General features: G+C 37.8%; 1 protein-coding gene across 1 annotated transcript in view; it reads left to right on the forward strand.

Annotated features, from left to right (window-relative positions):
• ATRNL1 (attractin like 1) overlaps positions 1-15,382 on the forward strand; it is a gene marked incomplete at both ends in the record, with an annotated part of 499,083 nt that overhangs the window by 153,069 nt on the left and 330,632 nt on the right. Inside the window, one exon of the mRNA XM_084265269.1 lies at positions 4,069-4,162. Within this exon, the coding sequence (XP_084121395.1) occupies positions 4,069-4,162 (94 nt within the window). The remainder of the gene's footprint in view (positions 1-4,068; positions 4,163-15,382) is intronic.

Consider the following 15,382-nt stretch of genomic DNA (forward strand, 5'->3'; position numbering starts at 1 on the left):
TGTGAGATATGGCAGAGCAGGACATGTGAAAGAAGAGCGTCTGTCCAAAGTCCATTCTGAAGGACATGAGAACTAAAGGGCAGAAAGGAAAGCAGGTAGAAGATGCTGAGCCTTGATAAAATGCTCAAGTGTGGCTGAAACTGGAGGTGTCCTTACTGGCTGAGCATCTTTGTGGGATGCCTTAGCTAACTTCAGCCACAGCTAGAGCAGGTATGATGTTGTTGGAGAACTTCCTTGGCAGCGTCTGAGATGTTAATTAAGACGGGGCAGACAGGCCTAGAAAATCAGAAGCGCTAATGTGATCTTCCCACCATCTAGCATTAAGTAGGCTGAGCCTGGGATTTTCAGTCAGAAACCTCTGCTTGTTGCCATGCACTTCTACTCGAACTCTTAAACCTTTTAATAAATGCATGGGGGGGTGGGGAGGTAGGGGAGAAGAGAGAAGCATTTGGACTGTGAAGTATTAAGTATAGCTTTCATTGTACCTCTTAACTGTTATTTCCTTTTCCTTCAGCTTTAGGGAGTTCTTACAAAGAGAAATCAATTTAAGCATGTCTTTAGATCAACATTAAAGATAAGTGTCTTTTTTTTTAAAGAAAAGAAGTTGGAACTTAATACAGGTTTTAGCTGCAGCTGCTGGTGCTGGAACTTAAGCCTCCTTCCTTGAAAACAAATGCATGGAGGTCGAGAGGGGTGGGACCTCAAAAAAATATGGAAACTGTAAACTGTATCTCTTGTGTTGACTAGTACCACCTCAGAGTGGTTGGTTCAATATATGCTTTTAAAACTAATTCCAAAATTTGGCATATTTCTGCTAGCACTAGACTGCAAAAGATACTCTGGTCACTAGAGTTTTAACTTGACTTAGAATACTATCAGAATAGAAAACATTTGCTGAGGGTGGTTAAGCAGACAAAACCAAGTAGAAAGTATCGAAGCAAATATGGAAATACTGAGGTAACAGAAGAATGTAAATCTTTTTATTTTGAAATCAAATGTAGCTTTAGGTTGCAGTTTATTAATTAGTAAACATAGTTCATATTCAAAGTTTGTAATTTCTTCTGTGTTACTCAGAAGGAGGCCAATGCAGTGAGGCTCAAAGATAAAAACATCTACATTTTTTTTCCAATGAATGTACCATAATATCAGCCTACTACTGCTGTTGCATTTGTTTGATAACATATATTTGCATTTGCTTCAGTAACAGCAGGGATGGATTATGTGTATTTTGCTTTTTGAGTTACTCCCCACATAGAGGTCCACAGATTGGTAGGAATCCTTTTTTCATCACGGACTTGCAAGCTTGAGATTAATTAAAATATGAAATCACCGTTGTTAAATAAACCTTGCCTAGATGAGATTTTTAAAGTAATGTAAATGTGATTAGCTCCTGGTGTCCCTTTTCAAGGCATTATGCAGGGAACAGTTAAATTACTAGCGACTTGATCAATGAGAGTAATTTCTCTTCATCTTTTAATAGAAGAAAATTAGCTGCTGGGCTTGTCAGAACTAGCTTTCTCTTTGACAAGCAATGCAGAATACAGGGTTCTGAGTCTGCTGAACTCCTCTTTTCTTTGCCTTTGACAACTGTCCTGATCGTAGCACTGCTAGAAGCTTCATAGGTGTGATAAAAATGCAGGTGAGGTGGAGCTGCCATGTTGGTGTTTTTGGTAGGAGACCAAACTATGAAGGTATCCTTTACTTCTGTGTGTGGGAATACACATGGGTCAAGATTTAGACATTCTATTGGAGGTTTATTTAAGGATTCCAGAATAAGTCCAGGCAACTTCAAAGACAGTGTAGTGACTAAAGCATGATGCAGTTTAGTTGGGAGGAGATACCTGGCTGACTGGAGAAGAGTTTGTGGATTGCTGTGTCAGTGAGCACATAGTACGCCAATGTGCACTCTACAGGTGCTGATTTGATTTAGATGTCCCTAGGGATAAATGGTGCTGGAAAGTTTGATTTATCAGTACTTCTGTGGACTGAATATACAGGTCATGTCTGAGGTGCCAAAGGAAATGGGTTGGCCCTTCCACAGCTGTATCTGTTACTTTTACTGTGTAATGCATTTTACAACACCCCCACCTGTACAAAGGCTTTTACAACTTGGTGTTTAAATACTTTCACTAAATAAAAGCTACTCAGGTAAAGGAAGTTCTGCTTTCACACTGGTGGTCTACTTCCTATTAAGCGCATAATAACAGTGGGAGTAATCAATGAAGGCTGGTTGGCAATAGCTTCTGTGTTTGTCAATATATTGTCAGCTTTTGGAGTACGATTTGGAATTCACTGTTTTATCTCCTTTACAACTTTTGTCTTGTCTTGTAATGGTGTATCACTTTAAAGAGCAGTAACGATAAGTAGAACAAGCTGTTATGAATTTATTCCTTTGTTTTTTTACTCAAGGTATAGATAAGATTTACACAATCACAATTAACTTTTGAGAACAGGGTTTTCCAGCTTAAAGTGCCTAAATAATCATGCCATAAGTATAGAGGGGAAAGCATGAATGGATTTAGGAAAACATAACTGATTTTATAGTAGCAGCACTTCAAGGAACATTTATTGCATAGACTGTCAAGATCGTAGAAAATTAGAAAATTTAGCACTCTGGTAACTGTAGGTATTGCTCAGAAACATTGTTACAAGCCCTGTTATGAAAGAGATAAAAACATCACACATCACTAAACTGCATAGAAATTTCCAAGCTTGCAGGTACTTTGAACCTCTAGTACCTTAGTAAGAAAAGCTTCTTCAGCTTCAGCTGGCTATTTAACAAGTTATGAAAGCTGAACAAAGCACAGAATTCCTGACATAGAAGTACTCTGTCAACAGTATGTTTCACTGTGGTTTCTGGCTGGTATAGAGCATTTTTGTTTTAAGCTGGGGCAGAGAGTTTAGAGTGTGTGCGGTACAGGACGCTGTCACAGAAGCCTTCATTGTGTGCAACTCCTTATCAGTAGAATAGCAGCATTAAACCTGGGTTCCTCTGGTAGAAATTCAGTATTAGGATTGTAAAGTGGAAAATAAACTTTTATTATATCCAGCTTACCACTTAGTCTCCTATCTGTTCCCAAGCAGGAGCCCACATATTAAATCTTTTATCTTGGTCATAATTAAAACTTCAGTGAAAGCATAATATGATCATCAAGGTAGGGTTCAGAGTTACTTTGTGTTAAAGAAAGGGTTTAAATGTAGTGTGAATGTTAGCAGGTAATTATTCCACTATGGTGTGGGAACTTACTGACATGTTTACCAGGGGGAGGTTATTATGTTTTGTACGCTTGGTTAGAAAAGAGGGAGGGCTGCCTAAACAAGATTAGTCATTTGTATAAACATGGGAAGGAAAAGCAAAAAGAGTGCTCGAGAATTGGAAACATCAAAGTTTGAGGTGAGAATCAGTCAGGCAGCAAGAGTGACAGTGAGCAGACCACCGTGGAGGGGTTTACTTTAGCTGCTGACTTTGAAAAGGAGTGGAGAGAGTCATGATGATGTTTCTGTGATATTTCTTCAACTCAAATTTCAGGACCTGTTGAAGGTGCCTGTTTCTTCTAGAATATTCCTCATGTGGACCAAAACTGTAGTATTAACTCAGCCTTTATTCAAATGGTTTCAAAGCTGTCTTTTTTTGTTCACTTCAGTCAAAAGCAAGAGTTCCAATTATTTCAGATATTTTGCCAAACGTTTGCATACTTTAATTAGATATTTGTAATTAATGGAAATTTGCCATTGCTTCTGCCACTGGTCAGGGTTTCACCTTGCATGAGAAAGATGTATTGGCAGACTTTAATGGCTATTCTCAAACTGCTGTTGTTGAAGGTGTGGAAGAGAGCCCCTAATGGCACATGCATGGTTCTTAACTCCACAGAAAATGAACCAAATGATGTGTTAGTGAAATGTTCTTCAATGAAGCTTATAATGGAAGAAGGTCATGTTTGGTTTTTTTTAATACAGCTTGTAGGAAATGTGTTTAGGATGAAGTATTAAAATCCATGAAAGTTCCTTTAGTTACAAGGTAAAACATGGGTGAAAGAAAAATCTCACTTTTCCTTTTTGGTTTTGTAGCTTGCACATGCAGTGGACATGCAAATATTTGCCACATGCAAACAGGAAAATGTTTCTGCACAACTAAGGGAATCAAAGGAGACCAGTGTCAACTGTGAGTACAATTAAATGCAGCCCAAAGCTACTGTAATTCATGTCTAGTGTATAATTGTTTTTTTTTTTTACTGGTTTTGTTTTGGTTTTGAATTCTTTTGATTGACCTGACAGTGTTTTAATGCTGAATCTCTCATTCCCTACTTTTCTTAGGAAATTGTAATATTACTTACTCTTTTGTTAAGAAGAAATAACTGGAGAATTATCTGTAATTGTCTTCCTTTTTTTTGGTAGGTTTTAAAAAAAAATATTCTAAGCAAAAAATACCTGCAAAATCAGTAACTCTGTTCAGTACCTTTGTCATGTGTCTTGATCAGAATCTGCAATGATTAGACTTTTTTTGGAAACATATACAGTGCATAGTGTTTTAGACATTTTTCCATGTCATTAAATACAGAACAGAGGAACATGTAGACCTGTCGTGAAAAGTACAATTAGTGCATCTTGTTTTGTGCTGGAATAGCTGTTATGTTTGTTTAGAGGGAAGGTTTGCAACTTAAGATAAAGCATAACAAATAGGAGGACTAAGAACAAAGAACTACTAGAGGAATTTTTCAAGTAAGAGAAATAACACTTTGAAGATATTTCTATGAATAATCTTATATTTAATTTCTTCCAGTTAATTATATCCTGTTACATTATCCAATAGGAAACTTACTCCTTTCACAATTACTGTTGTTTTAAGTAGTATCTGGCCCCAAAACTGCCTTAGCAGTGTTGGTTGGAACTGGGGAAAAGGCATAAATGCAGTTCATTCTTCTCCATCACGGAGAGGTGCCAGAAGGTTATGTCTTGCTTGTCACAAGACCTGTTCTTTGCTGGATTTGTGGATTCATCTTAAAGAACCCTCGATGCTTTGCTTGATAAATAGTCAAGAAACAAAAATATCTGCTGCAGAGTCTGTGTGCGTATTTGTGAGAAAGGGCTGTGCTGGCAGCTACTCTGTGTCAGCAGTACCTCTGGGACTTCTCGTCTGGCTAATTGGAGACTCAAGATGAAATGGGAAATCAAGATTAGGAGGAAATGATGAATCTTTAACATGACAGAAGCTGAAGAGGGGTAATATCTTTAAACTTTCAATTAAGTCTTCACTGAAGCTATTTTTTCCTCTTCTTGTGTCCAAACACTTACTCAGTTCTAGATGTTAATAAGCAGTTTGATTACTAGCGTGCTACAGGCATATGCTGATGTCTTTCTACTTCTGTACAAAGAACATGGGGAGGGGGGAAATATTCTCCTCAGTACGTTGTATCACTCAAACTACAGGCAAAGAAATTGTTTCCTGTAACTCCACTCCTCTGCCAACTACCATTCAGCCCAAGGCACTCTTTATAGACCTGTTCCCAGTCTGTATTTCACATACCTGTTTTGCTATTGCTTTCCCTTTGTCTTGTGTCCATTTCATCATTGTTTTCACCACCCTTATTTGGAACTTTGTCTCCTGCGGTCGGTTGTGCTGCTCAGCTGTATCAGTCTGCTGTCCTGAGTTTATGGCTGTCATAAAAGGTTTGTTTATCCCATTTACTGAACTAGAAGAGAAAAGGTTGTTCTAGTGCTGGATTTTCCTCCCCTGGTCAGGAGTTATAGCAGCTCCACAAAATGTAGATTTGAATTTTGGCTTTTCCGGTGTAAACTTAAAATTGTAATTTTGGACTGAAAATCCCTATTTTGGTCACATGTAATACATCCCCCTTCCTAGTTTCATACACAGACCAAGGAGTTACCCAGCACAGGTTGTGGTGTTTCTTTGGGATGAAGTAAACTGCAGAGCTAACATTTTCAAATTGATTTTGGCTCTGATCACCTTTCATATCGTGAGTTTCACATCTCTTGGGTTCACAGGCACCAGTATTAGTATAAAAAATGTATTTTTGCTCTTAAGTCCTTTCCTAATTCTGTTCTTTAAAAAAAAAAAAGGCTCAGTATACTGTATATTTTATCACTTCACATGTAGACCAGTTCAGTGATAGACAGTTTGAATGTATTAACAGACATATCTAGGATAAACCTTCGGTGCTAGAGGCTCATTGTTAAGATCACGGGATATCTGGAGGAAAGCCGATAGCCACAGATGTAGAGTCTTAGTACATGTCATCAAATGATACACGTGGGATTTGTCATTGTGCTCTGGTGCTTGTTTTGGGAGAGTGATCCATTTATATATGGAAGTTTCAGTCAAATGTTGATTTTAAATTATTTTCCTCGGAACATCAGGAGATAAAGGACAGGAAAAAAATAGGTCCCTCCTGTATCACCGAATCCAGCCCTGCACTGCCATCTGATTTGTAAACTTCATATGAAGAAGCAAACTTGATCAGATTTGTATTTTGTTCAGAAAACTGGAAAACTGTAAACATTTCTCTGTAAACATTAACCTTACACTCAAAACCTGTTTTGAAAGTGTAGTATTATATTGTCAAACTGCATATACAGTAGTTATCCAGAAGATAAGGATTATTTTAAATCAGCTGAATGCTTTACTTGTGTTTATTACTTTATTATATTCTGCATAATCATCTGGAACTTGATTCAAACTGCGAATGCTTCTCTCCATAGGTCTGTATAAAAATTGTGGGTTTGCCACTGGTTAGATAGGCTGTTGTGCCATCCCAGCAGCAAATCTATAACCCTGTGATTTCTGAAATAAGGATTTCTGTGAAAATTCCGAACTCTAACAGTTCAGTGTGGAAGTTAGATTTATATTCCTGTCAAGCATCCTATTGATTAGCAAGTCATAGCTGCAGGGTTGTATGTTATCTCGCTCGCTCCCTCATGTCTCCTTCCTTCCCTCTGAGGCTTTTATATCTGGTCATCATGTGCAGTACATGGCATGCCTTGGGGCAGAGATTTTAGGAAATCAAGGAGATTTTACAAAACTTTTTTTCCTTTTTTTTTCTCCCTCCCTAGCTTAAGAAGAGTTGGCTATTTATGTTCCTATGAAGGATTTTTATGTTTTCTATCTTTTAGTTATTTATATATTTTAAAGCATACTGATCTCCAAGTTACATCAATTTCTGAATTGTGCTGTTGGGTATCATGCAATACAGTAACATTTTAAAATCAAAATTAGTCTTGTAAAGCAGCTTTGAACGTAAATTTACATTCTATTTTGCAGTGCTGCTTTAATGACACTTTTTTTTCTAAAAAGTATTTTTCTTTCCTTTAAGTAGGCAGTGTCAGTTGGTAAAAACATTCAGAAGGTACTGATTAAAATGGTTTGATTATTAAAGTAACTATGCTGTAAAACAACAAAAAGAAATACTTATAAAAATACTTAGTTTTCCCCCCCTTGCTTTTAATAATGAAATTTTATTGATAATAGGAAAATAATACTGTCTTACAACATTGTTTTAGGTGAGAAAGATTAATTTTATTTAATATACTGTAATAGTTCATTTGCTAGCAGCTCATTAGCTTCCTTCATAGAATTTTGTCTACAGAGCTTTTTGAACCTCATAGGTTTCATGTGCAGGATGATATATGCAGATAATTCTTCAGGAATAGGCCTATGGAAATGGAAGGGATATGAGAAGGGGATGTTTCAAAGTTGAAATTTTGATATCAAATGAGAGAATTTTTATTTGATGTAGGGAATAAAAGTATGAAAACTACAGAATGAACTGAGTAGTTAAACCATTATTTGGGAAGTTTCAATATGACTGGACTTTTCCAAGAGATACACTTCACCTGGAGATGTGCCTGTAGCTTTTGTAATCCCTTGTAAATCTGTGTAAATCTGGTCAATTTATGAGCATCTGGAAAGGTTACAGGGTTACAAATGCTTGGTGGAAATATGGTTTCATAGTGAATTTTTCAAATTGTCAGTTTTTACTGGATGTACCGTAACGTTTATTGCACTGTACTTCCCAGTTACAGCCATTGCTGTAGTTTTTGGGGAAAGAAATCAATCTTTCTGGTGAAGTACTTTCCACTGTGGCAGATTTTAGGTTGTTGGACCTGTCCTGTTGGTATTGAGACTATATCTTTGAATGATGAGCAGGATCATCATTTTAGTGTATCTAAGTCTCCAAGCATAAATCAGAATAATAATTCTTTTACCTTAATGGAAAATGTTAAAAAGTTGTGAACATCTGCTGTGGTGCATAAAAAAAACCCCAGCAAACCATCTCCAAAAACCCATGTAAAAACTGGGAAAAACCTGCTCAAAGACTGGGCTTCAAGAGTTCTGTAATGAAGAACTGCTGGGTGGAAAAACAATATTGGGGGGAGGGGGAAATGCTTGTTTTTAGTATCTTATTTCATAATAAATTTTATATAGTTGTAAGAAGGATAAATTTAAGAGTATAAAATGTATAGAAGCAGAGTATGTGGAATGAAAAAGTAATATTTTCCTTATTTTAATTCTAGTAAATATTCGGCCTATTCATTTTCTAGTTATTTCTTCCAAAGAGGTGAAAGAAATACTATTTTATTCCTCAGAATATACCTTATTTGGTAAAATCTTCACTCTATGCAGGCTTCTAAAGCTATTTAATAATGTAAGGATCTCTGTACAAGTAATCACCCATTGATAGTCTGATTTACATAGGAATAAGATTTAAAAATATCCAGTTATCCCCTTCTGTGTAATTCCCCTCCCCAGAATGGTGTAATTCCTCTTACCAGATGGAAAGGCAAGTTGAAATATAGCGGGTTGTGAGCAAATTCAGCATTGTACTGATATCACCGCAGCTTTATTTGCTGATGGCAGAATAGATCTTTTTCCTCTGAGCTCTGCTTTCTGGTATGGGAAAAATTGACAGCAATCATATAACAAATTCCCTTTATTAGAATTTCCTTTATCAAAGACACACACAAAACCCCCAAACAAACAAAAACAACCCAGGGAGATTCTAGTTGCTGGAAATCTAATGAAAAAGCTTTTTCTGTTCAAGAACTTATTTTTTCTGATAGAGGGTAGAATCCATTTATTACCAGTTACTATGGTGATCTGTGCTTTTCTAAATTGAAGTTAAAAGGTATGATTTTTAATGTTTTAAAATATGAAAGGAATCTGTATTTTAATTTTTTTAAGGCTTTTTTTTTTCTTTTTTCTGTCATTTGGTCACATCCCACAATTTACATACATAGTTGTGCTTGACAGGAGGTATTTTCTCCCTGTTCGTGAGTCTAGTCCTTGAGTTTTCCATTTAGCAGAAAACTTCTACATGCCTATCCATACTACTGCGTTACCTATAGTGCTTCAAGGAGGATTCCAGCAGAATCTGGCATATGTTGTAGATCTAGGTGGATTTAGTGACTGCCTCTATTCTTATTTAACTGCGTGAAAATTTTAGTTTGCTTCTATAAGGTTAGGTCCAATCCTTCAGCCAGTTCTCAAAGACCTAGGTCATTAGGTTGCTAAGGAGAGCAATAAAATAAAACTCCCACTTCAACATTAAATACATATTTTAAATGTACTAATTTTCTGCTCTACATGTAGTAATTATTGCCAGATCTATCAAGGACTTGAGATATTTTTCTTCCCTTTGATTCATGTTTCTGGCATCAATCATTTTTGCTTAAATTGCAGCTTTCATTTAAACAATATGTCTAATAGCAAAGCTTCAACACATGACCCAAATGCGCTTCAATGGCTTAAACACTCAGAAGGCACTTGAAACATTTGAGATTGTTAGTTTTCTTCAAATTTTAGATCAAATGTTAGTTGGGATAGTTTTTTAGATTCACAATGGGCCTTGTGTCCAGTTTTTTGAATGGATTTTGGCAGTAACATATGTCACTATCAGCTTTTTAATTGATTTCCCCCCCCCACCCCAGTACTGCAGTAGGCTGTTTCTCTTCTTTGAGTATTAGTGTATGATATGTAAAGTTCATGCTGCTCTCTGGGATCTTCCAGAGTTGCAGGCTTTCTGTAAACGGGAGACAATGCTTCTCATAAGCATTGCTACATTGCAAACATTACATTTTATTCAGGCAATTACCAGACTTTGTAAAATTGGAGAGTTGGAGTGTGAATGTCCATTGTTCCTGGAAGGCAGTGTTCTCAGGGAAGAAACAAGATGGTGCCTGAGGGAGCAGCTAGAAGCACTTACCCAAGAGATTTAGAAAGTGGTACCTCATTGCAAGACAGTTGTGAATGTGTTGAATCTGGAGAACACTGCAATATTGATATTGCCATATAAAACTAGTTAAGTTAGCAAGGTGTCTCTTGCCAAAAGCTGAATTAAAAAAGGTATATGTAATTTTCTTAGGTGGTCCGTTCTGATGAAATATGCCTTTTCTCATTTTGAGTTCAGTACTGATTGTCTGGGAAGTGGGAACAGTTTGGGGGTGAGAGTTTCTCTTTTATGTGAATGAAGTAATTTTGCTCTTGGCTTCGGTATTGGGCTCTTCTATTACTGACTGTATGCACATATATCTGTGTGTCTCCTGGTTTGGCAAGCTCACCAGAGCAGAGTCTGCTGACTGCTGGGCTTCAGTTCTCTAAGGTTTTCTGTATTCATTATTTCCTCTCCAGGCTACCTCCAAAAATACAAACTGCAGAGCAAACCAGACTTTCTTTACAACTTCCCAGACACTCCTGGCTGTAAAATAGGAATGCAAGCAGTGTACCTGTCTCTTGTGCCCAACTGGTTTAGTGTGTGTGCTGGATATAGATTTAATTAAGTAATACCTTTTTTTATTTCCTCTTTGAAAATGTACGTGGTGCTGGATTTTCTCTCAAAATAAGTGAATCAAAATGCCTTGTTTTTAAAAATCGTTCCTCATCTGCCAGGGCCATGCCATTCAGTGACTTGCATTTGAATAATCTGTTTTACTCAGTGCAGGATGCATCAGTGGAATGGGGCAGGCTGCCTAAGTCTGTCACAGATGACGTGCCAGTGAGACCTGGTTTGAATTTCAGTGCTCAGGACACGTCTGCTATAAAGCAAACCCTTTTTATAAGAAATGGTAGTAATTTCTAGAGTGTTGCTATAGTCTGGATTGTCTAAGGATGTATAGCTAAGGTAATGCTTCTGTGTGCTATTTTTGTTATAATAGAGTGCACAGCTGACAAAGCCAGGCAAGTTTGCAAATTCTTTAGGACTGAAATAGACTCATAAAGATTTAAAGCTAAATATAACCTGAAGACAATGATTCTGCCTTTAATTAGGCATGCATTAAATCTCCACTTGGGTCAGTGTAGGAGCAGGAGTGATACTAATGATTACTCTCATACAGGAAAGAGAGATAGGGATAGCCTGGGCCACATGGAAGAGAAACTTGGAAGATGAGAGGAAGGGAGGTTATGGCTGCCCTGAAACTGCTTTATTACTGAGTCTGATTCTTTTTTTTTCCCCATCCAAGAAAGATGTGTCCTGTGCTGCTGTTGGAAGGATTTTGGGAGATTTGAGGCTGTTCCCAGACACCTGAGGAGGGACCAAAGGGCCTTATGACTTAGGGTGGCTTTACATCTTGCATAGGGCTAAATTTAAAGCAGAATTACACACACCTGCTTAGCACAGTGCTTCACCTCTGTCTCACAGAAGGTCATGGTAGGTTGCAAAGACTTTCCCCGGTTCAAGCTATTGAAAGTGGTGTCTGGGTTGTTCTGCATTGCATCTGTTGGGGTGTGCAGTGAAGGCACCTGGGGATGCTTCTCTGTGGCTAGGACAAGAAGTGCAGTTCAGAGCTAGCAAGGCCAAGGCTCGTGAAAAGTAAAATAAGCCAAAACCTGTATGAAGAAGTTTTCTGATAGAGCAACCAGACCGGTGGGAGAGGTGCATGCAGTGATACCACTTCTTGGTATTGCTTCTTAGGGAAGATGTTGAAGGAGACTAGAGCATTTCTGGCAAGACAGCCAAGGTAAAGTGTTGTTCAGTTCCAGAAAAAACTTGTAAGAGGGTGCTGATGGTGGAGACCAGTTTCTTTCCAACATGTGATTCTACCACTCGGTTATCTCTTCTAAGCTCTATGAACCAAATACTCCTGTAGTCTATTCTTTCTTTCCAGATAAGCTGCCCACAAATCATAAATACACAGAGTACCATGATCACTGACTGTTAACCATGAATATAATTATTCTGTTCTTTTCATGCTGCTGTGGTTGGATTATAAACTGTCATTTTTCACAGGACACATAATAAATCTCACAGATCATAAATTGTCATATATAGGGTAACAGCTGTGAGTTACTCTAGAAGAGTACTTTTACTATTGCCTATTAATGAACTCCTCTGCCTCAACATAGCCAGGCGCTGTGTGCCTGACCTAACCCCTTCACGTCCTCAGCATTCACTATTCACTGTGGCTGGTGTCAGATTCCTGCTCTTCTTCAGAGAGCAACAGCTTGTACATCTCAGTGAATGTAAATTCTGATCCAGCCCTTTCTGTTGGAAGAAACTGTGTACACCCCAAAGTCCAGGTGGTGGTCTTGATCTATAACTCCCTGTTATACTAAACACATGGAGGCAAGTCTACAGGTAGCTGAGAAGCTGTCCAGCTGTGGTGTCCCTAGGCAACTGACTGCAACCTGCCTGCTGTGTGGGCACTTGTGGGGGTAGTGCTGGGTTTGGGAATTCTGCTTAAGAAACTGGGCATATAAAAGTTTGGTGGTGAGATAGAAGTGTTACAGCTGGGGATTTGGGCTGCAATCCATTCAGTTATGATGCTTTTTCTTGTTCCATTGTGTCCCTTTTAAGGAGGCACTGAAGTTGGAGTCGCTCCCTAGGTAGCTGTCCCTCTATGAAGTCTCTTAAATTGTTCTCTACAGACTTGACACCATAAAATGAACTCCTGCAGGCTGTTTTTTAAGAGTTAAAATGATACCTTATTTTTTTCTAAATCTCAAAAAACATGCTTAGACCTCCATCTCTTCCTTACCCAAAACCCCACTTCCATGTTGAAAAGTTAGAATTGTGCTACAGGAAGAGGAGGAAAAACTAACACACATTACCAGTGAATCATGAAGTTTTGGGCCTTACTTCTGCTTTGGCTAAAGACATAAGGAAAAGAAAGTAAATGATGGCTTTTCTGGCTACTTATCCTGCTGTCATCAGAAGCAAACCTTCAGCAGAGTTGTGACTGACAAAATCAGATACTTGAGGGAGCTCTTTTAAAATTCTAGTATACACTGTCATGTTGTAACTGATTAAATGTAACGTATGCTGTGTTGTAGAAATAAGCCTTTCACTGCTATTCTTTCTGACTGCTGCTACCAGAGCCAGCTTTGGACAATTAACAATGGACCAGAAGGAAGGAAAGTGCTATTTCTTTTGTGGAAGGGGAATATTTAAGGAGGTGTTTCTTTGTTTTCTTCAAAGATTTAAGAGTAAACACTCTTAAAAAACTTGGAGAACAAAACATTTTCAAGGCAAGCATCTTGCAGAAAAAAAATGTTGCTAGTAGAGTTTTTAATGAGCTCTTTCTCTAGAAGAAATAATTTGACATATTCTTGCCTTCATGAAACACACACACTGATCAGCTTTAATATATGTATGCATTTGAGAAATCAGTGCTACCAGAGTGATTTTAGTATTTTGATTCTTCCTAAGGAGCCCTTGACTTGTATATGAGATACAGGCCAACCTTAAAAATTTTATGTATCAATATTAGTACTTTGTGCTGGAAAAGAGCCAAGGAGGAGAGCCAAAGAGTTTCCTGACATGTCCCCATCCTTTCTGTTGCGCATAGTCCATGTCAGCATAGACAATGGCAGTTTATCAGCTGTAGGGAAAGGACAGAAGGGAAACAAGGCAAATGTGAGAGGCTTGCAGCAATACAGTTGTAACCTTAATCAAGACTGTTTAAAAAAAACCCAAGCAGTTTTGCCTGTGGAAAGCCATCAGTTTGAAGGGGGTTCCTAAACCTGCTTGTTCTTTTTATTAGTTTTCAGTGTAGGGTAAGACGCCTCAGTTTTCAAAATTGGGATTGAAAAAACTACTTGGAATGATAAAAGAAACAAGGCAAAAAGCCCATCAGATTCTAGGAGCCCTATGCCCAGACATCCATGTGGCAGGGAGTCCTAAGCACGTACTGCTCTCCTGGCAGGGGAGCGAAAGCTTTGTGAATATTTGCATAAAACCTTCCCCCTCTCCTGACACCCCAGGAATCCCACCTCCAGTTGTGAGAGGAGATGTTGGCTGGGTGTGCAGCTTGGTCCCAAGGTGTCCTGCAGTTGTTGGCCTTGTTGGCTTGCTGCCCCCGCAAGCACTTTGGATTAACCAGATGCCTCTTGTGCCAGTCAGTGCAACTGCTCATTACTTATAGATGAGCACCAATGTGAGATGTTTAGTAGCAGATGCTGTTAGACTGTGTAGATTACTACATCTGGAGGTACATTAATTGTTTATGATCTTCTTTGTGCAGCTTCATTTTTCTCCTGTGCTTTCTACCAGGGCTAAAACAGATACTTAACATCTTCTGGTAGAAGTACTTAAAAATATTCCAGTAAAAAACCTTTATGAAATTCTTACCCCTGGGTTGTTCATGGTAATAGTAGGGAGCTAGCAAGAATTTTTACAGACTTTTTTGTTTTTAGAAAGGAGAATTGACCTGTGTTTTGTTGAATGATAATCAACTGAAATGAGGTTTGAGTGGCTGAAGTTTAAAGACAGTAGAGCAATATTGTACAAAGCATCATGATCTAAATACAGACATTGATTTCAATATGCAGAATTGATGTTTCATTATGTACTATTAGACTTTAAATGATCTAACAGAAACTCCATTTGCAAGCAGAACAATTAAAAATTGATGTCGGCCACTGGTACATGGAGTTTTGATACAGATTGACATGGTTTCTTCATATCTGAAACTGATTTGTCAAAATGAGATGATTTCAAAGGAACCCCAGCTGTTTTGGTACATAGCTAATTTTGCTTGTTCATGTAAAATCTGACTCTTTTTTGAGATTTATGACAGCAAAGATTCTACATTGAGCTTATTAGATAGTGTTGGACATCCCCCCAAACACTTTTTCTGTGGTTGGTTTTTTTGGCTTTGTTTGTTGGTTGTTGGTTTGGGGTTTTTTTTAATAATGCTGTGGCTTCCCAAAATTACAACATTCACTCAGGCACAAAGCATCAATTCCCACTAAATGATGAACAGCATTTATGTTTTTTAAGTGACTGATAAAAGTGTTGTTTTTTTTTCTTTTTGCTTTAAAGAAAAATCTTTTTAAATAATAAAGAGTAAGCATTTATTTGACCTGTTCTACACTTTGTATGTCTGTCTATTGTTAATATCCATCATTTTCTGAAATGCTTGATTAGGCATA

Source organism: Gallinula chloropus (assembly GCF_964237585.1).
Source record: "Gallinula chloropus genome assembly, chromosome: 5".
Lineage (NCBI taxonomy): Eukaryota > Metazoa > Chordata > Aves > Gruiformes > Rallidae > Gallinula > Gallinula chloropus.